Here is a 25,081-nt window from a genome sequence, read left to right on the forward strand (position 1 = left end):
TTTGAAAGTTTTTCAATGTTCTAAAAAATTAAATTTTGTAGTTTTATGTTAATTGTTTAGCTTTTGAATGAGGTGCAAAAAATCGAAAAAATCGCGATTTTTGTTCTAAATTGTTAATCATTAAAAAACGGACGCGAACTTTAGGCAGGAAACAGGTAGATTTTCTTCCTATAGGTCTACAATAACTAAAAAAGTAGTCAGCTACCTGTATCTTTGAGTGTCCCCAACATGGTCTATTTCCAGCTTATTACCCTGGTCTATAAAGCAGTAGTTGTGCATTACTAAACTAACGAAATCTGTTAACAGAAAGGTATGAAATGGCATCTACAAGATTACAGCACAAAATAGCTTAAAAAACGTCTTAATTCATTTAAGAGCTAACATGGCAAAATGAGAGGCTCCACTAAAATTGTGGAGGCAAAATTGCGGAAAAAAATCGCCACAGTGGCAAAAGGACCAACTAGTTTAATTAAAAAATGGAATTTTGAAATATTCAAAAACCCAACAAATAAATAAAAATGCCAAAATGCTCTCAAATAAAACTTAACTCAACCAGAGATGAAGATATTGCAGAAGAGATATGGAAACGATTAAAAACAATAATAAAGGAATCTGCAGTTCTTAGTCCAGGGCCCATCTGTTTTGAGATGGACGTTGAGAGGTGACTCAAATTTTTTTGCAGAAATTGCTTGAAAATAACTCAAATAATAATATTTGAGTTATCCTCCCTCTCAAAAAGGTCCGGAACATTGTTTAAATAATTAAAATGTCAAAAAATGAAGGAAAAATTCGATTTTTTTCTCCGTTTTTTGATTATAACTTTAAAAGTATTCATTTCCCAGAAAAGATGTACTGACATAAAAGTTGCGTAATTAAATTTCCTACAATATAGAATTAGTTAAAAGTTAAAGAAATAGTCACCATTGTTGCAAAATAGCAATAATTGCGAAAAAAACCATACAAAAACAAGTATTCGCATTTTACGTTTTTCAACCATTTATGCTAAACTTATGACCTTCATATTTCACCCAGAAAAACTTTATGATACAGTAAAACAATACTGTAAATGTCATTAAGATCGGTTCAATAGATCTTGCAAAATAAATTTTGCAATCCAGCTTTCGCAAAACAATTCATTTTTTCAAAATATTACAGGACTGAAAATAAAGCAGATAGCAAGTTGAAATTTTTTTTGCGTATAGAAGTGTACTGTACCTTTCATTTACAATTTGCAAAATTAAAATCGATTAACTACCACGGCGTCAGGAATTTTTTTAAATAAACATTAATTATTGGTGCTACGCGCAGGACAGCGGTGTTCGATTCACATGAAGTTGATTTCCACCAAAATTTCTTCCAATCTTCATCTAATATATTATTTTCTTACTCTATATTTTGTTTTATTTTAATATTTTAATTCCACAAAAATCAAACTAACTTTATTGTTGTTTGTGAAATATTGTTTAAACAATTGTATGTGTTTAAAAATAATAAACTTTTATTCTCAAGTTAAAATATATGAACAAACAAAGTTTTTGCTAAAAAAAGTGTTATTTCAAAGGATAGAGTATGTGTTTTTATTTTGCAATAAACAAATTTATTTATTTATATCGAAATGTAATAAAAATTAAAATGTATCAATAATTATCAAAGGTCAGTGGAATGCCCAATCAGAGCAAACTATCCGGTGTCCTGCGCGCAACACCAATAATTAATGTTTATTTAAAAAAATTCCTGACGCCGTGGTGGTTCATCGATTTTAGTTTTGCAAATTGCAAATGAAAGGTACAGTACATTTCTATAATCAAAAAAATTTTCAACTTGCTATCTGCTTTATTTTCAGTCCTGTAACAGTTTGAAAAAATGAATTTTTTTTGCGAAAGCTGGATTGCAAAATTTATTTTGCAAAATCTATTGAACCGATCTTAATGAAATTTACAGTATTGTTTAACTGTATCATATAGTTTTTCTGGGTGAAATTTGAAGGTCCTAAGTTTAGCATAAATGGTTGAAAAACGTAAAATGCGAATACTTGTTTTTGTATAGTTTTTTCCCAATTATTGCTATTTTGCAACAAGAGTGACTATTTTTTAAACTTTCAACTAACTCTATATTGTAGGAAATTTAATTAAACACTTTTATGTCAATACAACTTTTCTCGGAAATGAATACTCTTAAAGTTATAATCAAAAAACGAAGAAAAAAATCGAATTTTTCCTTCATTTTTTGACATTTTGATTATTTAAACAATATTCCGGACCTTTTTGAGAGGGAGGATAACTCAAATATTATTATATGAATTATTTTCAAGCAATTTCTGCAAAAAAATTTGAGTCACCTCTCAACGTCCAAATGTACATACTAATATTTTTACAGATGCGCCCTGGTCTATCTAGGCATTCGAGAGAAATATACTGAGAAAAATATACGGCCCGGTGCAAGAAGAAGACGGTACATGCCGAGAAATGCCGAGATTAATAAATTAAATGAAGGAAACAATATTGTAAGATTTGTTAAAAGCCAGTGGCTGTCATGGCTGAGACATGTTTAGAGACAAGAAGATACAAAATCAATAAAGAAAATATTACAATGGATGTTGATAGGAAGACCAAAAAAAAGTAAGTCCCAGAACGAGATGGTTGGATGACATAGAAGACGAAAACTATGAATGTAAGACAATGGAGGAGAAGAGCACAAGAAAGGATGGAAAGTCTGAATGGAAGGACGTAGCCAGACAGCCAAAGACCCTCCAGGGAGTTATGATGCCAAAAGAAGAAGAAGAAGAATAGAAAAAAGCAAAATAATTACAATTACAATTCTAAATTATTGTCTATTTATAAAAGCAGGCAAACTATTTACCAATCTTTTATACTTAGTATCATTCAAAAATTGTCATTATAACATATAGGTCACATTTCATATCGGTTTGATTATTTTTTTTTGTCTTATTTTCAATATTTTGTAGGAAGTTGTCAATTAAAATTAAATAAATAATTATGTGTTTATATAACAAATTCATTTTTATCATTGGCCGATATTTTGAGTGTTTGAATTTAATAGCAAAACACTATTAATAATTAATTAGTGATGTTTACTTTTTTTAATTAGATCGTCGTGTGTGCCGATAAATATTTAGCAAGACTATAATTGTTTATTTGTAGGCCAGGGCCTATATTTATAATATTTAAGTTTATATCATGTAAGGATTCTCAAACAGAGCAATATAAAAATTATTGCGAGTTTCGAAATGTGGTGCTATCCATACATATTACGAATAAGTTGGGTTGACTGAGTCAGAAATGAAGAAGTATTACGGCGAATGGACAAAAGGCCGGGAGTAGTACTTATCATAAAGATAAAATTGGAATACTTGGACCATCTAATGCAGTGACCAAAATACAATGCAGAAAAAGTAGAAGGACGAAAGAATCCGGTCCGCAGAACCAAGGGGGCTCCCGTTTGGTTGGCCGTGCATAGATTTTAAAGAGGTCAAATAAACCGTCAAAGTACTTTCAGACAAGTTTTACTTCAAGTTGTTTGGTTGTAATAAGTACATGGCCTATTCATTCTAACAACTTCAATGCGATTCCTGTTTCACCTGCACCATTATAAAAAAAAAATTTGTCTCAAAATCTCTCCATGAAGTCACCTCATTTTCTTTGTTTTCAAAACACAAAGCAGCTCCGTCTTTTAGATGGCTTTATATAATTTCTTTGCAATCTTCGAAGTTCTGCATATTATGTTGTAATTTGTTTTTTAAGATATTAATGAATGGTACCAGATGTCGTTTCTAATATCCTCGCCAAATTGGATTCTGATCACGGTTCTTAGACATTACTACGGTTGCCTAAATCGACTAACCAATGAACATTAAGTGTGAGATTACGTCACGAGAGTTTACTGTCATTTGAATCGTAATATGATTTTTTTCAAATCCTGAGAAAACCAAGTATTTTAGAAAAATTTAAACGCAGGATGCAAGATTACATTATTACCGAGGGCGGAAAGCCCCTTAGAATAAATAAAAAGTTTCTTTTGAATGAAATATTTGAAATTAAATATCACACTTCTCTTTTATTTTCAGCCCTGTAACTTATTAAAATAAACATTATAGAAGTTTTCAGGGACTTTCAGCCCTCAGTAATAATGTAGTCTTTCATTCTGAGTTTAAATTTTTCAAAAATATTTATTAGTTTTCTCAGGATTCGAAAAAAATGAATACAATTAAAACACATTGAGAATTTTGACATGCGTCAAAATTTTGCATTAACTCAATGTAAAATTCTGAACTGTTGAATTCCAGCTTCCCTAATAATTATTGTACATCAAAAGACATTATAAACTATTTGTAGAGGATTGAAACCTGTATTGGACATAACTGTTAAAATTGGTCTATGTAATTAAACATATTGCAAAATTTTGTAAAATTGTAATACATTTTAGTTTTCAGCCCAAACTTAGACCACACACAATGCAATAATGTTCACATTTTTGAACTGTCAATATTTTTATTTTATCATCTATTGTTTAAAAACAATACAGTTGATAAGATACCCTCAGTTGCGGAGAAAGGATTAATAATAAAGATTTTTTTATTCAGTCAATGGTGTGAGCACTGTCAGTTAAATAGTAACATGTGGCCTTACTTTTACACGCATACCTATTGTGGCAAATGTATCATATTTTTCAAAATTTTGGAATGCATTTAAATCGTAGAACAATTTTAACTTTTGATTTTAATACAGATTTTAATTCTCTACAAATATTCTCTCATGACTTTTGATGTAAAATAATTAGGGAAGCAGGAATTCAACAATTCAGAATTTTACATTGAGTTTCCTATGGCCCTTTTTACGATTCACCACCCGGTATAAGATAAAATGTGTACTATTTGTCTAATTATTTCATAATAACACAAATAATACACATATATACACAATAACACACATTCAATGATCGAAAATAATTTAAAAATATGGGAATGTAAACTCTTGTGACGTAAAGTCAAAAATATAAGTCTCCCCACCACCGTCGAACAAGACAACCGTAATAAAGTCTAATAACCGTGGATTCTGATCTCATTAGAGCTGTATACAGGGTGGTGAATCGGAAAACGGGCCATAGGATACTCAATGTAAAATTCTATACTGTTGAATTTCTGCTTCCCTAATTATGTTACATCAAAAGTCATGAGAAGTTATTTGTAGAGGATTGAAATCTGTATTAGAAACAGAAGTTACAATTGTTCTACGATTTAAACACATTCCAAAATTTTGAAAAAGTATAATGTATTTACCGCAGTAGGTATGTGTGGGCATGTTAGGCCACACGTTACTATTTAACTGACAGTGAGCACATTATTGACTGAAGAAGATATCTTTATTATTAATACTTCTCCTTAACTAAGGGTATCTTATCAACTTTATTGTGTTTTAAACAATAAGTGATAAAATAAATAAAAAAATTGACAGTTCAAATTGTTAATATAATAAATTTATTGTTAACAAATGCAACCTTATACACATTATGGTATTGCGTGTGGCCTAACTTTGGCGTATTACTCTGAAAAATGTATTATATTTTTACAAAATTTTGAATAATTATTGTTCGTAGAACAATATTAACAGTTGTTTTCAATACAGATTTCAATTCTCTACAAATAGTTTCTTATGACTTTTGATGTAAAATAATTAGGGAAGCAGGAATTCAACAGTTTAGAATTTTACATTGAGTTTCCTATGGCCCGCTTTCCAATTCACCACCCGGTATAATAATTGCTTCCCGACGGTCTCCTCTTTTTTGATATCTTCCTATCTCCTTCAATTTTTCTTCCACTTTTTCCATATCGAATTTTAACGCATTCTCGAATTTTTCTTCCACCTTTTCAATTTTGTGTATCTCCTCAGTAATCTGGTTTACCCTTCCCTGCATTTTCTCTAAATAAACCTTTATATCTTCATATTTTTCCAACTCTCAACGAACAGTATCGTTCATAGGGAGACACTGAATTCCCCATACCAGTCTGAAAGGTGTTCCTCGAAAGTCTCGGAAGACTCTCAAACCTCTCAATTCAACACGCTGGGCTGGAAGATTTGATGTAGTCAATGCATTGAAACAGATTTTGCGATGTTTCGAAGTGCCTTTCAAGTCTAGCTCTGACAAATAACAAAAGTGAAAGAGACGAAGCAGCACAACTGAAAAAGAAACTAGAAATTTGTTTTGTTACTAGTTGTGCAAAATAAAATCCTTGAAATCCTCAACATAATCTCGAAAACAGTGCAGTCAGAATTTTTGCACCTTTTAACAGCTTACACTTTACTTGAAGAGAGCCTCTAAACCTAACTGAAATGAGAGGACAATTTGAAACCTTCTTTGAAGAGGCTTCAAATATGTGTCAACGTTGGGGAATACCAATAAAGTTCGCTCCAAAAATAATGCAGAAGATGAAAAAATATTTCGATGAACTGTGCGAAGATGAAAGACCTCAAGATCCCAAGTCATCCCTCAGAGAAACCGTGATTTACTTAATGACACATTATGCCATCAGCTAGACACTCACTTTCAAGGAACGAAAGCAGTGTTAGATACGTACCGAATTGTTCAACCTGATTTGATTTTGAATGCAAACGAACAAGACTTTAAAAACGAAGGAATCAACTTCGTAAAACGTTTTCCAGATGAGAGATGGGGGGTTTACTCTCCCACCTTTCGCTAGGGGTAAATCCCCCGAGATCCACCGTTAGGGGGCCCCCAGATCACGTTTGCCCCGGGGCCCCCAACATCGTACTTACGGCCCTGTTTAGAACAGCTGTAAACAAAGTTAGAATAGCCCTGATGATATATGTAATCTCCGATAGGAGAAGCACGGAAAGAAGAAGCCTCTTTTTTGGTAATTATGATGTTCTGCTTAACATATTTTAAACAGAAATTCAAAACTACTTGACAAGATAATAGTGTTGGGACTTCCGTTTATCATAGGTGTCACACTTCGCTACTGTCTTATCACTAGCAGCGAAACAGTAAGATATGTTAGCGAGTAGATAAGTTAACTTGCCGCTGGAAAGGCCCACGTTGGACGTCTAATTATATAAAATTGCACAATTTTTAGACGCAATAATAGCTAGCAAATAATTCTTTTGCGTTAGTGACTATATTTACCTTTATTTCCTCAGTTATTTACCATACTTGTGGTAAATTATGATCTTTAAGACGATTTTTTAAATAATCATTTTATTGTACTGTTAGTTCTCTTCATGTTTCTCGTTCAAATGTCATCGCGGCACAATAAAAATCGTCTTAAAGACAACTGTGCACATCCTAACCTCACCTAACCTTATATTTTTATTTTCTTTTCAATTCTATCTTGGTGGTCTGCGTTTTGTGATGGGCATTTACCCTTATACTTTGTAGTAAGTAATTTTTGGATCTTTGCCTGAGCATGCGACTGGTGTATCAACTAACTTGTGTATATATTCATCGTCGTATGTAAAAACACATTTGTTTGACCATTTTTATGATTTAATTATAAATTTAGATAATTATAATAGTCAGGCTTTCATAGAGTAAGTTCATTAAAAAATTGCATGGTAAGGCTGTAAAAAGTCACTCTAAAATGTTTATGTTTGTTTGTATGTTCCGGAAATATGTAGATTACTATTAAATTGAATTAAAAACCAGTTTTGTTTTAGAACACTTTTACGTATATGTTTTATTGTTGATTTCTAAATTAATTTTTTCCAAACCCTTTGCAAAAAGTCATTTAAACATAAAAAAATTTGTATCACAAAGGACCAGGCAACACTCCTTATGGAAAAGTGGTCCCGGTCAAATTTGATGAAAGTTTGGTCACTGATACTTCTTGATGTGTAGATTAAAAAAGTCCATGGGTCTGAATAACTACTATTCTCGAGTTACAGCCTTCTGAAGTTATTGGATTCGGGTGCTCGGTTTACGTTAAGTGCACTAATTTACGGTCAAGTGAACGAAAATATTTATTATTAGAAGAAGAGAAACTCATGTTCTTCATACATACCTGCGTGTTGTATATGAATTTGTGGTCAAAAATAGTTGGATCGTATTTTAGTCTTCAGAAAACCTCCGAAAAGTCTTCAGAAAACTAAAGAAGTGCGGTATAAAATGTGCTGCTAGATCGATATAAGCATTATCATGTTTTCATGAATGCTTCTCAGTTAAGCAATACCAGCAAAACTGCAGTTCGGCTTTATCTTGAGAAAACTACTGAACAGTGGCGGATCTAGGGGGATAGGGGTAATTCCACCGGTAACATGTTCCAGAATTAATGAAATTACTTTATTTAACGAAAATGAACGAGATGGAGCCATTAAAACACATTTATAACCAAAGAGCGGATAGTGTGACGAAAAGACGTAAGCCCAGAGCACGGGCGCCCATATAAAATTTTTTAGGGGGGTGGCAAACGTGAAGATGTTGCACATTATATTTTGTATACTTTGAATAACCATATTAATTCAAAGCACCCGAAAAGCCAGGGGGTCACGGCCCCCCCTGCCCATGGGTATGGGCGCCCATGGCCCAGAGTACGATTTAAGGACCAGAGAAGATGAGTTACGGGTGTTAAGAGTACGAAATTGGAAAACCAAGGCGGAGGATAGAATGGAATGGAAGCTGATTCTCGAACAGACCGAGGTCTACCAGGGGTTCTACAGCCAATGATGATGAGCTTTTTAATACAAAATATTATGGAGAATAATTTTATAGGGTTATTTTTATAACAACTATAATATTCATACTTAGGTATAGGTAATCATATAAAAGAAATGGTCAATGGAAAAGGCTTCATAATCATGATTTTGCTAACTTTCCTGTTTTCGACTTAGACTACCTAAAAGATCTTACGATTGGGATATATCAAATTAAACTGGCACCATCTTACATACAAGATAAAATAATAAGAGAAAATGACGAAGAGTTTCAAATTGATGAGAATATGAATGAACCGGGATTCATAAGAGTTCGAATATTTTCTAGGTTTCGGCAAGCTACAAAACACCAAGTATTCATTTCCTATACGGTTGATGAAGATAATGATGAAGATGAGCCTGTAGAAGAACCGATTAACGGGTACTACTGTACCTGTCAATCTGGTGCGAGAACTGTAGGTACTTGTGCTCATATCACCAGTGTTTTATGGTTTTTAAGCTTTGCAAGACATCAACCTAATATTAAGTATCCTGATAGGTCGTTAGTTAACACGACATATATTATGATGCATCTAACCGAAATCAGCAAAATGTTAACATACGAATAGTCGAAGATGATTTAAACCCGATTTTTCCATAGACAATTGTAATTAATATTTAGCATTTACAAACTACCATTTACTTTGTTTTTTTGTGTATTGAAATCAAGTCCATGTTCTCTACCTGTCTTATATCTGATATGCGGCACAAGTTTCATGTCAACTAATGTATTTTTTATGTTTCAACAATTTTTTCTTTAATTATTCTGGAACATGTTACGAGTGGAATTACCCCCATCCCCCTAGATCCGCTACTGTTCAGTAGTTTTCTAAAGATAAGGCGCAACTGTAGTTTTGCTGGTATTCCATAACTGAGAAGCATTCATGAAAACATGATAATGCTTATATCGATCTAGCAGCACCTTTTATACCGCACTTCTTTAGTTTTCTGAAGACTTTTCGGAGGTTTTCTGAAGACTAAAATACGATCCAACTATTTTTGACCACGAATTCATAACAACACGCAAGTATGTATGAAGAACATGAGTTTCTCTTCTTCTAATAATAAATATTTTCGTTCACTTGACCGTAAATTAGTGCACTTAACGTAAACCGAGCACTCGAATCCAATAACTTCAGAAGGCTGTAACTCGAGAATAGTAGTTATTCAGACCCAGGTGCCATGGACTTTTTTAATCTACACATCAAGAAGTATCATTGACCAAACTTTCATCAAATTTGACCGGGACCACTTTTCCATAAGGAGTGTTGCCTGGTCCTTTCTATTTAATTTGTTTTTTCTGTATTTTTTTTTTGAATGTTCATGTAAGTCTTGTAAATTTTGCATCTAATTTCTAAATTTTAAAGTGCAACTCTCTAGGTAATATCACTAACAACTGTTATTTCATCCTGACAACGATTAGACTTACAGTCCCAATGCTAACTATTATCAATTTTCTATTTCTAATCACTTAATTTCACCGAAAGTTGCTTTTTGAATGCCACCACACCTAATAATGACTAATCCACTGGTTTATTACTTGTACAATTGTTTCTACATTCTACAAAATACAGCTTAAGACTAATTGAACATATTTATCTTAAGCCGGTTATGCATCAGGTCGTGCTCTTTGGAAGTCACACAGATTCAGCTCCGTCACAGTGAGGGCGAAAGTATACGACCTTGTCTCACTTCTTTTCCAATACATATTTCTTTTAATGTATGAGAAACAATTTATCGTTATCAATGTATTAAAAACGTGCATGAGTGATATGTGAATGATCTTTGATGTAGCTGCATGCATAATATAAGATAATTTGCAATAAGGCTTTTTGCTGATAAAACAATCTAAAATGGCTTTTCTTTACTTTTCATGCGTACAGAAGCTTACGGAAGTCTGTATGGCCATAAAGGTATGACCTGCATTTCAAGCTGCTACATGCTTTTTTTTATTGTTTATTTTTATTTTTGTTGTTCTATTATTTGGACTTACATTATATGACAAGATTTTTTTTGTATACAAAATATGGTAATATTTTTCTTTGCTCCTTCATAGAGTTCCAATAAAGCGAAAATGGCAAATAGAAACAGAAGATCAATATGATAACTATAATTATTAAAAGAATTAGTTAAAAATAAAAAAAAAATGTAAAAAATTATCAAAAAAGGTATGAAAAATTATCAATAATTGCACGAGAGCTGTAAAATTATCGATTTGTTTCCCAAGTGACACTTTGACAGTTTTAATTTCACGACTTGAAAGGGAGTGAAATTATGTCAAAATGGCACGAGAGAAACAAGTCGATAATAATTTTAGAGATCGAGGGTAATTCGCTGAGATTATTTCATGAACAAAACAACTGTCTTTTTAAATAATTTTAACTAATATTTTATTGATATCTTCACCTGAATATTGGCTAAACGTGTTTCTTGGTGTTCTCTGTGACAAGTTGTAAAACATTAATTGTTATGTCCCTGAATGTTCATTTTTGCGTAGCAACGAAGGGCATCTGACGTAATGCTTGACGACGGGATTTTATCAAAAATTATCACTTTAATTTTTATTTCTGTAGCTTTCTATTGTAGTCTAGTCGCAACATATTGTAGTCTAGTGGGCACTTTTGGTTCGCCGCGATTTGATGGTGGTAATATAGGTTTTTTGGGTCGCTGAATCCAATAGAAGTGGTCTAGAAGCCCAAATGTGGTGCGTTTAATGGTTATTAACAAATTAGGGTAAAATTCGGTGTTTTTCAGGAATTATTAGAAGCCCTGTAAATAAATTGATAGTGTTAAGATCTTCTCTGGTGTATTTTTGGTAGCTGAATCGAATACGACTAGTCGCGATTACTCAAAATATGTTTTTATTTTGTTAATAACAAAAGAATTGTTTATTCGCCGAAAAGCTCGAAATGCGCTATCTACATCAAGTTTGTAGTCTTTTTCATAGTATTTTTATACGCTATATCGATTGCAACTAGTCGTGATAGCTTAAACCACGTTCCGACTTTGTTATTAATAAATTATTGCAAAAATAACGATTTATAGTACGTTCACTCACGATTTTTTGCTCTAGATTTTAAAAAACCACTTGGATTGACATGAAATTTGGCATACACGTAGCTAACATGTCAAACAAAACAAGTGATATTGTGGCGATATCTGCTTTTACCCTGGGGGTAAGTTTCACCCCTTTTCGGGTGTAAAAAAAGAAACCTTTAAAATAAGTCCGGAAGTGGATAAACTAATTAATTATAAGAAACTTTTGTTCTATACAGTTTTTTCACTTTTCGAGTTATTTTTGTTTTTTTGTTGAATAATCAACATATTCACTCGCAAATAACTCGAAAAGTATTGACTTGGTGAAAAAACTGTATAGAAAAAAAGTTGCTTAGAATTAATCAGTTTATCCAATTCCGGACTTATTTTAAAGGTTTCTTTTTTCACCCCCGAAACGGGGTGAAACTCACCCCCAGAGTAAAAGCACACATCGGCACAATATCACTTGTTTTGTTTGACATGTTAGTTTGTTCATGCTAATATTTCATGTCATTCCAGGTGGTTTTTTAAAATGTAGAGCAAAAACCGTGAGTAAACGTACTATAAACCATTATTTTTGCAATAATTTATTCATAACAAAGTCGGAACGTGGTTTAAGCTATCACGACTAGTGGTAATCCATTTAGCGTATAAAACTACTATGAAAAAGACTACAAACTTGCTGTAGATAAGCGCAGTTCGAGCTTTTCGGCGAATAAACAATTATTTTGTTATTAACAAAATAAGAACACATTTTGAGTAATCGCGACTAGTAGCATTCGATTCAGCGACCAAAAATACACCAGAGAAGACCTTAACACTATCAATTTATTTGCAGGGCTTCTAATAATTCCTGAAAAACACCTAATTTTACCATAATTTGTTAATAACAATTAAACGCACCACGTTTGGGCTTCCAGACCACTTCCATTGGATTCAGCGACCCAAAAAACCTATAATACCACCATCAAATCACAGCGACCTAAAAGTGCCAACGGGACCCCCTATGTTGCGACTAGACTATTGGTCAGAATCTCCTGTGAATGAAATAATCAACTATAACGGCCGGTTTCACAAAGTAAAGTTAACTTGTGGTTAAGAGATAACCAGAAGTTACGTCAAAATATGCGTTTTAGTTTCAGGTCAACGGCGAAGTATGGTTAACTCATAGAATTTTTAACCAGAGGTTGGAGTGGGTTACCCTTATGGGTATACCCAGAAGGGTAACAATTATGAAACTGAAACGCATATTTTGGGGTAATTTTGAGGTTATCTCTTAACCACAAGTTAACTTTACTTTGTGAAACCGGCCGTAAGAAGTGCAAAAAAAAGCACCACGCACCCCAAGCAGTCTTAACGACATAAAATGAATTTTGGACAGAAACATCAACTCGGATAGACAACAGACATTATAAAAATATTCCTTCCATGTAAGCTGGAAATCAAGGGTTACCAACTGACAAATATATTTTGTCGCTTGGAGTGTGGCATAGACACTATAGAAAATTTATATTATGCCCATGATTAAATTTAAACACATGTAAAAGGCGAGGATAGAAAGGTGGGTGAGTGAGTGTAGTCTCGAGACTTCTTTCCGAGACTGTTGTGCCTCAAATGGACCTCTAGCTTCAATAAAAACAGATCTTGTGTGTTCTCATGCCTTATAGGAAACAGTTAAATAATCTTGTCATACGGTGTACCAATAAAACAGCATTGTCCACGCTACTCATGTCTGCTTACCTCTTTTCAACTCTGCTTTAACATTAGCAATCCTTTCGTACTATATTTCCGCCTTTACGTTTTCAGTAGTTTTAAAAAGTACAAAATCGTATCGTGATTGTACTCAATAACTCGTTTTTCTAGAACGCTGCAATTTCGGACGGAAAGGAGGACTTAAGCGAGTTACCTCCCAACCAAAGGCGGAAAAAGCTGATGCTCAAAGTGGAGGAGCTCAAGAATAAAGTTGCTCAAGAGACGGCGACCAGAGACGGACTCATGAAGATGAAGGGCGTGTACGAGGCCAATCCGGCGCTGGGAGATCCTAGAACTGTCGAAAGTAAGTATTATTTCGTTAGTAAGAGAGATACAGATACAGAAAAACCGGCAAATAAGAAGACCGAAAAAAAAAGGCAATTAAAAGAGCGAATGACATAGAAAAGACAAAAAGAAGGACGTAAAACAGTGAAAAAATGATAAAGAATGAGTGTAAAAAGTGAAAGAAGCAAAAATAAGGAGGGGAAAGAGAAAAAATGTGATAGAGCAGGTATGAGAGAGAGGGTTCTCTAGACAAAGAGAATGAATGAGAGAGTGATGTAGATAAAGAGAATTTAAGTGAAAGTGATAGAGGAGTGAGAGTAAAATATAGAATCAGATAAGGGGTAATATAGAGAACTACAGAGAGCAACAAATATATAGAGATAAAGAGAAATCGAGAGGAATAGAGAGAAAGAGCGAAGGAGATAATAAGATCGAGAGGAAATAGAGAAAAATAAAGACAATGAGATATGATGAGAATATAAGAGATAGAGAATGTGTGTGTATAAAAAATTAGAGATAGAGAGAATGAGGTGAGGATGAGTCACGTAGATAACTAAAAAAGTTACTGAGATACGATAATGAGTGATACGGCATGGTACATAAAAAGAAAAAGTAATGTAAAGGAGGTAGAGCCATAGGTAGAGAGGTGAGGATGAGTCACGTAGAGAATTAGAAAAGTTACTGAGATACGATAATTGGGGATACGGTATGGTATATAGAAAGAGAAAGTAATGTAAAGAAGGGGATAGAGAGATAAATACAGAATTAGTTAAAGGAAGAATGTAGTATAGAGGTAGCATGAGAGTTTGTGAGACAGAAATAGAGGGAGTGCTATAGAGAGAATATGATGGAGAGTGCGATAAATAGATGTAGAGAGAACGACAGGTAGAGAGCGAAAGACAAATCAAGGGATATAATTATGCGGATAATGAGGGATTGATAAAACGAGAAATATAACAAGGGTGAGGAGCAGTAGGGAGAAAACAAGAGAGACAGATGTAGAAAGTGTGGTAGAAAGGGAATGAATTTGTGGTAGAACAGAGAGGGAGAAAATAAGATAGAGAGAGATATGGAAGGAGAGACGAAAATAATGAAATATTAAGAGAAATAATGATGACGAGAGTGATATATAGAGAAAATAAGATGTGGAGAATGATACAGACATTGAGAGAGAATGATACAGATATTGAGAGTGAGAAAGGGATAGAGAAAATGATGGAGAGTTAGATAGGGAGATGTAGAGAGAGAGAGCGACAGATATGGAAATTTAAAGAAAAGCAGATATTAGGGAGATCAAGAGAGCGAGAGATATAAAGAAGTAGAAAATAAGCGAGGGATATACATAACTGCAGAGAGCGACAGAGTGGGGAAAGAGAAATCGAGAGGTATAGAGAGAAAGAGCGAGGTAGATAGTAAGATAAAAAGAACGATATATATGATGATTGGGAGAAAATAATTCTTTGTTGTTTTAGGTCAGCTAAATGAGTGCAGTCACCGTTTGGATAAGCTACAGCAGGATCTAGCGCGGTATCAGGCTTTCCTCGAGGATACTATCAAGGGTATCCAGTCGGGTCACAACAATTCTCTTACAAACTCTCCTAGGTAAGATTTGATCAGAAATATATTATAGGAAATTTTGTGTTTTGAAATGGGCCAGAAAAGTGGATTCAGCGAAATATTTTGACACCAAATGTAGTTAAAAAATAAAGTGTTGTTTTAACAAACAATTCGAAATTTTATTTCCGGAGAAATAAAACCTCTAATGGGACCAAATTTCTGGTTACAGCTATTCGTAGTTGCTATTACTTGCAAACCAAACGAATGATGCATGAAAGAAGACACGGGGAAGTCTAAAAGTTGCACTTCACTACCTGTCTATTCATCATGACCAAATTCTAACGAAAACTTGGTAAAACTAATATAAAATAATTCGCTGTAAAACGAAATTAAGAGACATCTTCCAGCTAGTTCAGAGAGTACCATAAACGCCCTTACGTACGTTTCACTCTTCATATGGATATATCTGTGCCTTGGTACAAAAAGTTCCTGAGTCACTGTTCTCCACTTTTGACTTTAATGTCTTTAAAAAAGACAATGGTTTCAATCCAATACATCCTAACTCTATCTAACATTTAAAATAGCATCTTCAAAAGATCAAGAAATACCTGAAAATCTCTTTTAAAATTGATGCTAGAAATGCTTATTAGTCCATTAAAATGTTACATTTAGGTTGCATTTGTTAGAGGAGTCAATTTTATTTTTTTAATGTGTAGGGGGGTTCAGTAGAAGCTTAAGTTCAAGTTTTTGGGGTCGCCACCCTTGTCCCCCGGCCGCCATATTGAAAAAAGGGATGCAAAGGGTTTTCGCGCTGTATCTTCCAAACTAGCAATCCTACAGAGAATTTAATAACACATAAAATGTATAAAATTAAATTTTCTACAATTTCATATCTTATTACTTTTTGTCGTCAAGTGACCAACAAAAAAGTTATAAATAAAAATATGAGAAAATTTTGTAAGAAGTTTCCTTTTGGAGGTTATAACTTTTTTTCCGTTCATTTCACAATAAAATAACATCATAGTGATTTTGTAGAGGATTTTTCAATGAACAATTTTCGCTATAAAGTTGTTTAATTGTATTTATTATCTAGGTTTTACAGCGCCCCAATCTTGACCAGATTCTCGAATTCTCATAGGAATACAATAAAAAAAAAATACTTTTCCGCAAATCGCCAGGAAATTTTGACATTCCTGTCAAAATTTCTTGAAGAAAAAGTCAGGGCTTCCTTACTGTAAGGAAATGTCATTTCCTTACTGTAAGGAAATGATATTTCCGTACAGTTGTTAGTGTTCTACATAAATGATAGAAAATTATTAATAATCCATAAAACGTCTGTATGCATTTTCGTACTTTTCTCTTGATTTCTTTGGCAATAATTCTAATGAAGCAGTATTCACTGCCTCAACCAGCTCTGGAGGAGTCCCAGGAATGGAAATTTCATCATCACTTATCATTTTACTTTCGAGAACACCAGCAATTAAATTTATAAGCGTCAAGTTTGACAATTCAACCTCAATACGTTTCCATAGTAACCCAAGTAATTTTATTAGGAATTTCAAAGCACCATTTATTTGGGAATAAAATTATCGCGTTTTTTTTAAATCAATCAATATCTGTCGAATTTTAAACGATTTGCGGAAAAATAGTATGTTTACCTCGTAGGAAAAGCCACATTCCTGGACTCTGTGTTGCTAAGTCTCGGCTTGCGCCTCGACTTAGCAATCTTCACAGTCGTCCAGGAATGTTAAGCTTTTCCTACCCGGTAAACAATGTACTATTTCTATCTATATATTAGTTGAGCGGCAGCAATCTTTATGCCGACCACGAAAATCAAATTTAAGGTGAATGACCAATTTTGGTCTATTTTTATGTTTTCGAGGTCGCTAAAGCCGAATATGAAGTTTATTTTTATCTAGATTTGGTGGAACATGTTCAAAAATCAAATTTTATACAAAAATGCCGAAAATCAATTTTGATGATTTTTCAAATTTACCTCGCTATATCTTTGGTCGCTGTAAATATTTCCTTTTGAAAATTGTACTGTTTAATCTCTGAAGTATGTAGATAACTATGGGATTTGTCCTAAATATTTAAACACATTAAAAAAGGAGTTGTTAGCTTTTAAACATTTTGTCGTCATATTTCGTTAGTTTCATGTTTACTTAAAAAAGTTGAGTGACAAACTTTTTAGTTTATAATTTTAACCAACACAACAATAAAATATAATTCATGAAGAAGTTTTTTGAAAAATTTTAAGTCAAAATATACAATAGGAAAAAGTTATGTTACTTCATAAACAAGCGGCACACCCCAAAAAACGCTTATATCTTAAGATCCTGACCACGGTGTGGTGAATGGCTAATTTTGATCATACTTTATGATTTTGATAACAAAAATTCATTTTTTGCTCTTCTTAAGAATTTTGCAATATGCGGTTGCGTCATTCTTCTTCTGAACCGGCGAATTTGTCCTCAAACAACTTTTGAGCCGTTTCTATATATGCTTCGGGTTATAAGTTTTATAGTGGGGAGAAAGGTCAAAAACAGATTAATAATAGCATAGGAATGTTAAAATCATAATAAATTGTATGTATAAAAAATATATATAGATAGAAAAGTAAGCCTAACTTTTGTTTTTATTATATCCGTATGAGCATTCGAGAATCTGGTCAAGTTTGGAGCGCTGTAACACCTATATAAATAAATAGAATTAAACAAATGTATAGTGGAAATTGTTAGCTGAAAAACCCTCTACAAAATTGCTAAAATGTTATTTTATTTTAAAATGAACTGAAAAAAAGTTATAACCTCCAAAAGGAATCTTGTTAAAATTTTTTTACATATTTTTGTTTATAGCTTTTTTGTTGGTCACTTGACGATAAAAAGTAATAGAAATAAAATTGTAGAAAATTTAATTTTCTACATTTTATGTTTAATTAGATTTTCCGTAGGGTTTGTAGATTACGAGATATAGCGCGAAACGCCTTTGCACACCATTTCCAAGATGGCGGCCGAGGGACAAGGGTGGCGACCCCAAAAACTTGAACTTAAGCTTCTACTGATCCCCTCTACACATTAAAGAAATAAAATTGACTCCTCTAACAAATGCAAGGTACGGGTTAAAAAATGTAACATTTTAATGGAGTATATGTAGACACAGATGGTTTTTGTTTAAAAGAATGACAGGCACTTCTTGTATCAAGCCACAGATATATGGCTCTGAAGGAACTGAAATATATCCAGCCTCCCAATATCGAATTACAACAAATAAATCGAGATGGATGCGGTAGCGACATCTGTTTAAAACAATTCGAAATTTTATTTCCGGAGAAATAAAACCTCTAATGGGACCAAGTTTCTGATTACACCCATTCGTGGTTTCTATTACTTGCAAACCAAGCGAATGCTAAATTAAAGAAGACGCGGGGAAGTCCAAAAGTTGCACTTCACTACGTTTCTATTCATCATGGCCAAATTCCAACGAAAACTTGGTTCCGATATTCAGGGGCGTGCAGTCCATGGAAGCAAGGGAAGCATTGCTTCCCTTGGTTTCCGTAGTAATGCCGTACCATCTGAGTAACTGAGATAATTTTAAAAAAATTGAACAAACACATAATAAGCAGGATTTTAAGTTGCGTACGAGAATATTTAATTATATAGTACAAGCAGCAAGTACCTACCTAATAAGAAAAGACAAACGTATTTTACTCTATTTTTGTCATACAGTAAATAACTAAGCAATGAAATAGGTACCCATACTAGTATAAGCAGCGCTGTATGCTGCATCCTTCCGTACTCGGACCATGATCGTATTTCTACGGTGGTATTCGGAGTTATATCGGCATAATAATCTGATTTTTAAGTTGCTTCTCTCCAGCGACTCAAGCCTATGTAAAAATCATCGGGTTAGATGGTGAGCGGTGAGTTCAAATTTGGGGCATATCTTTAGCTTATAAGCAGTTTTGTCAATTGCATACGAAGATGTTTTTGGTGAATTTAAATGGGATTTACCAGAATTTGACAATGACGGGCTTCGTTGACTGATTTTTTGAAAGTATGAAGATGGATTTTATTGAATTATTTATATAAATAAGTACATAGAATTATTTATATTATAAATACTAAATATAAATATTATTTATATAAATATATTATAAAATATGTATTAGTGTTTTGGAAAATGGTGAAATGTGGGATACAGAAACCATAAATAGCTCGAGAGGATTTTTGGATAGTTTAAAAGATTATTTGAATTTTACTTTATAACTTAGCTTTTTTCAGAAATATTTCCATTCTCAGATAATTTATTTAATGTATTGCAATGCAAGATAAACGAGATTGGTTTCTGTGTAAAAAAATTAGCGCATTTAAAGATATTATTAACAAAAAGAGAGAGATGACTTTGAAAAATGCTCGAATAATATGATGGCAAGAAGTTAAGTTAAGCCTAAAAGGAAACGAATAGGTACGCACTGATAATGTTGGAGATGTCGAATCGTGCTACCGCCAACTATACAATTTACCAGATTTTCGATCAAATATGTCAACGAATGGAAAATAGGTTTTAAGAATTTTGATGACCGAGACTTTCTTTAGCTGTGCAATTTTAATACATTAAAAAAACACATTTTCCTGAAAAACAAACAAAATCTTTGATGCGTCTTTATGGACAATATTTTGACTTGATTTCATTAAGTTCAGAACTAACAGCTTTATATGAGACTGAGGATATTGAGTATTGACACAAAAAATATTGCCAGTGAGTTACTAATATTTTTTCCACCTACCTCTACCGAAAGTATACATTTCCTGACCTGATTGTAGGGAGGAAAGGCGTACCTACTTTTCGTCCCTAGGGAGACAAGGTACTTTTACTCCCTAGGGAGTATACCTAGTAGTATGTATACGTTTTATAAAGGATTTTACTTGTTTTCTTTTCCAATTGAATATAATCTGATTAAAGAAATGTCACAATATCCACGTTTGTACAAGGAAGTTATAGACAAGTTTTCGAAAAATGGTAGAAGAACTGAATTACATTATAAATAGGTGTTTTTACAAATTTTTTTATAAATTGCTTCCCCTGTTTCAAATTTCACCGCACGCCCCTGCCGATATTAGATGGAGAGGCAGCGCTGAAAAATCTATTTGAATTTACTAAAGCTAGATTTTTCACAGTTGATTACTGTAATTGGGTAGAGAAACAGAAACAAACTGCGGTCGGTCAAGCGAAACGTAGAACAGGGGTTACTGAGAGGGTATCAAAGTTGCTTTCCTACGAAGGTAATTATTTCCATTTACTAAGGCTGAAAATCAGTACACACGTTCTAAATTAAATATAAATAAAAGTTATTATAGTCCGTCAGCTGTATGACGGGACAGAGCCGGTCGGTCGACCCCAATAGTCGATTGAGGAAATGATGCATTTTAGCTCGCAATTTTTTCATCCAGCATGGATTTACTTGAAATGTTCACAGAAAGTAGGGAATAGTCCAAGGATCATTTTCTATATCATGCCGCTGTACGCTAAAACCTTGGGGGTGGTTGCCACCCCATCTCGGGAGCGAGAATTTTTTATTACATTTTAACCATGTAAATCGATGTAAAAAGTAATTCTAAGAAAAAAATGTGTTTTACATTTTCTTCGTAAAACTAATATTTTTCGAGTTGTTTGCGCTTAAAAATAACAGTTTTTTGACGAAAAAATCGACTTTTTTAGAGGGTTTTTTTGAAAATACCTCGAAAAATATGCATTTAATAAAAAAATCTGTAGATATCAAAATCGTGTCTTTTAGTAACACAACCAAATTCTTTTCCAATAATAACTTTAAGACCAATACAAACTGAGAAACCGTTAAAGGTTAGCTTTTTTCGTCAAATGCATAATTTGAAATATTCAAAGCCAAATAATGCGAAAAATTTGCATTTTTCGAGGAAAACGTAAATAATCTTTTTTCAAGTATACAATTAGACCTTTCAAAAAAAAATAAAAATTTTCTAGCATGAAAATTAAGCGACTTATAATCAAAAAAATATCGGTACCTGCTTTTCTCTACGAAAAAATCAGTGAAAACAACCCCCTAACTACCTTCCTAATTTAAAATTGGTCTTCACCTTTCTGTAGTTCCTTTTATATTTATATTATCGATACACTCAAGGAGTTTGACCTATTTAAAATGCCTAATTTTGGAAAAATATATCCACTGTGTACTGTTTTTCAGCCTTAGTAAATGGATTTAATTACATTCGTAGGAAAGCAATTTTGATACCCTCTCAGTAATGAGACCCCTCAAAAATGATTTTGTAGGATTTTTAAAGAGCTACAAGACTGTGTAAATTAAATTCCGTAAGATGCCTTAGTTTTTAATTGGGCGGTTTTAAAGGGCTCGAATAAGGAGGTGTTTGCTGGTAAATAGAGGTTTTAAACAGGTATATCGGGCTAACTATTCACTGTAATGAAAATCTATGTACAGGGTAATTTTATTCATTAAAAAAGCTACAATTTAGTAGTTTATAATTTTTTTCATATCTTCAGTATTTTCGGAGGTATTTTGAAGTAAAAGGTGAAAATACCAAATTGCAAAAAATCAATTTTTCTTTAAACTCCAATTTTTCCAAAATTAGGCATTTTAAATAGGTCAAGCTCCTTGAGTGTATTGATAATATCAATATAAAAGGAAGTACAGAAAGGTGAAGACCAATTTTGAATTAGGAAGGTAGTTAGGTGGTTGTTTTCACTGATTTTTTCGTAGAGAAAAGCAGGTATGTACCGACAATGCATATTTTTCGAGGTATTTTCAAAAAAACCCTCTAAAAAAGTCGATTTTTTCGTCGAAAAACTGTTATTTTCAAGCGCGAATAGCTCGAAAAATATTAGTTTTACGAAGAAATTGTAAAAAACATTTTTTTCTTAGAATTACTTTTTGCAACGAATTACATGGTTAAAATGTAATAAAAAATTCCTACCCCCGAGATGGGTTGGCAACCACCCCCGAGATGGGTTGGCAACCACCCCCAAGGTTTTAGCGTATGATAGCGGCATGATATATAAAATGATCCTTGGACTATTCCCTACCTTCTGTGAAAATTTCAAGTAAATCCATGTTGGACGAAAAAATTGCGAGCCAAAATGCTTTATTTCCTCAATCGACTATTGAGGCCGACCGACCGGCTCTGTCCCGTCATACAGCTGACCGACTATAATAACTTTTATTTATATTTAATTTAGAATGTGTGTACTGATTTTCAGCCTTAGTAAATGGATTTAATTACCTTCGTAGGAAAGCAACTTTGATACCCTCTCAGTAACCCCTGTTCTACGTTTCGCTTGACCGACCGCAGTATGTTTCTCTACACGCTCACAGTAATCAACTGTGAAAAATCTAGCTTTAGTAAATTCAAATAGATTTTTCAGCGCTGCCTCTTGGTCTATGCTCAGTTAGGAGTAAAACTAATTGTTTTTTGACATGTTATTGCTAACTGTTGTTTTAATAATTTTCAAAATCGGTTTGACAGGTTATTGAACGGTTCGAGGCGTCGGAATTCAGGAGGAAGTGCCGCAGAAGAAGAATCGTTAAGTAGATCAGCCAGTGATAGCAGCGTAAATCATAACAACCACAATAACCACAACCACAGCAAGCCCTCAGCTCCTGGAACGCCACAGATGAACAACCACGGGTAATTAACATTGAGTTGATCGTTTATCTAATTTTTAGAGATTGTTCAACGTTGTATTTCATAAAAAAACTTCAAAATCAACCTAATCTACGACGTAGAGCACCTCTTAAAATTGAGAAAACTTTTTAAATAAATAATATTATATTGATGATTAAATCTTGCACTTTGTTAGTCTTTATTCATTTTTAGCCGTTGTAGTGTACAAAATCGCCGTATAGTTTTTATACAGGGTGTTAGTAAATAAGTATGAAAAATTTTAAGGTCTAATTCTACATGAAAAATTAATGCCAGTTTGCTGTATAAACATATGTCCGCAAATGCTTAGTTTCGGAGATAAGGGGTGTTGAAATTTTTATTTCAAACTGCCAATTTATTTATTTCTCTAAGACCAGTTGAGCTATGAAAATGAAATTTGGTGAGTTTTATGAGATAGTTATTACGAATTTTATGACATACAATTAAGAATTTTGTATTCATCATTGGCGCGCCTACGGGCAATGGTCTGAATTATTTGAAGAAAAAAATAGTACGCCACTGAGATATTTCGAATTAGAAATTATTTTTAAATTCCACGTCTAATTTATGGTAAAAAACCTTTCTTGCCTTTTTTTCATATGATGCACCGTTTTTATGCAGAAAAATAAAACATCTTGGCGCATATTTTTCATTTCTTAATACATCATCAAGAACTATCCAATATAATAATACTAAACTAGAACAATAACAGAAAATATTACCAATACCATTTCAACTAGATTCAAAGCTGCAAGAAATGTTTAAAATGATCTCCTTTATAGGTAACAGAAGAATTTTATATTCATCATTGGCGCGCGTACGGGTAATGGTCTGAATTTTTTGAAGACAAAAATAGTACGCCACTGAGATATGTCAAACTAAAAATCATTTTTGAATTCCTCGTTCAATTTACGACAAAAAATCCTTCTTGCCTTTTTTTCATATGCGGCGCCGTTTTTATGCAAAAAAATTAAACATCTTAACGTTTACAAAGTATTTGAACTAAGTTTCTATGCATATGGAAACTACCTCAAATACTTGGTAAGCGTTAAAATGTTTTATATTTTTGTATAAAAACGGCGCCTCGTATGAAAAAAAGGAAAAAAAGATTTTTTGTCGTATATTGAACGAGGAATTCAAAAATGATTTTTATTTTGACATATCTCAGTGGCGTACTATTTTTTTCTTCAAAAAATTCAGACCATTACCCGTACGCGCGCCAATGATGAATATAAAATTCTTCTGTTATCCGTAAAGGAGATCATTTTAAACATTTCTTGCAGCTTTGCACCTAGTTGAAATCTTATTAGTAATATTTTCTGTTATTGTTCTAGTTTAGTATTATTTTATTGGATAGTTCTTGATGATGTATTAAGAAATGAAAAATACGCGCCAAGATGTTTTATTTTTCTGCATAAAAACGATGCCTCATATGAAAAAAAGACAAGAAAGGTTTTTTATCATAAATTAGACGTGGAATTTAAAAATAATTTTAAATTCGAAATATCTCATTGGCGTACTATTTTTTTCTTTAAAAAAAATCAGACCATTGCCCGTATTCGCGCCAATGATGAATACAAAATTCTTAATTGTATGTGATAAAATTCGTAATAACTACCTCCTAAAACTCACCAAATTTCATTTTCATAGCTCAACTGGTCTTAGAGAAATAAATAAATTGGCAGTTTGAAATAAAAATTTCAACACCCCGTATCTCCGAAACTAAGCATTTGCGGACATATGTTTATAGAGCAAACTGGTATTAATTTTTCATGCAGAATTAGCCCTTAAAATTTTTCATACTTATTTACTAACACCCTGTATATTTATATTACTTAAGGGCATAGGCGCAAAATTTTGCGCTAATATATTTTAAATGCATTTATTTTTTAGAATCCTGAGAAAACTAAAAGTATTTTTGAAAAAACACAGATTGAAAGATTGCATTATTAGTGAGGGCCGAAAGTCCCTGAATAATAGTTATTTTAATAAGTTACAAGGGTAAAAGAAAGAGAAATAAGTGTGTGGTATCTACAT

General features: G+C 33.0%; 1 protein-coding gene across 4 annotated transcripts in view; it reads left to right on the top strand.

Moving 5' to 3' along the window:
* The window catches only part of LOC114333392 (formin-binding protein 1-like), a 272,061-nt gene that overhangs the window by 237,286 nt on the left and 9,694 nt on the right, over window positions 1–25,081 (top strand). For 3 of the 4 annotated variants that reach the window (XM_028283268.2, XM_028283262.2, XM_028283284.2), the window contains exons 8-10: window positions 13,620–13,812; window positions 15,266–15,395; window positions 22,868–23,029. In XM_028283268.2, coding sequence (XP_028139069.1) covers window positions 13,620–13,812; window positions 15,266–15,395; window positions 22,868–23,029 — 485 coding nt within the window. The remainder of the gene's footprint in view (window positions 1–13,619; window positions 13,813–15,265; window positions 15,396–22,867; window positions 23,030–25,081) is intronic. The other variant, XM_028283276.2, reaches the window with a different exon arrangement.

The sequence above is a fragment of the Diabrotica virgifera genome, chromosome 5, assembly GCF_917563875.1.
Source record: "Diabrotica virgifera virgifera chromosome 5, PGI_DIABVI_V3a".
In the NCBI taxonomy this organism is placed as follows: Eukaryota; Metazoa; Arthropoda; class Insecta; order Coleoptera; family Chrysomelidae; genus Diabrotica; species Diabrotica virgifera.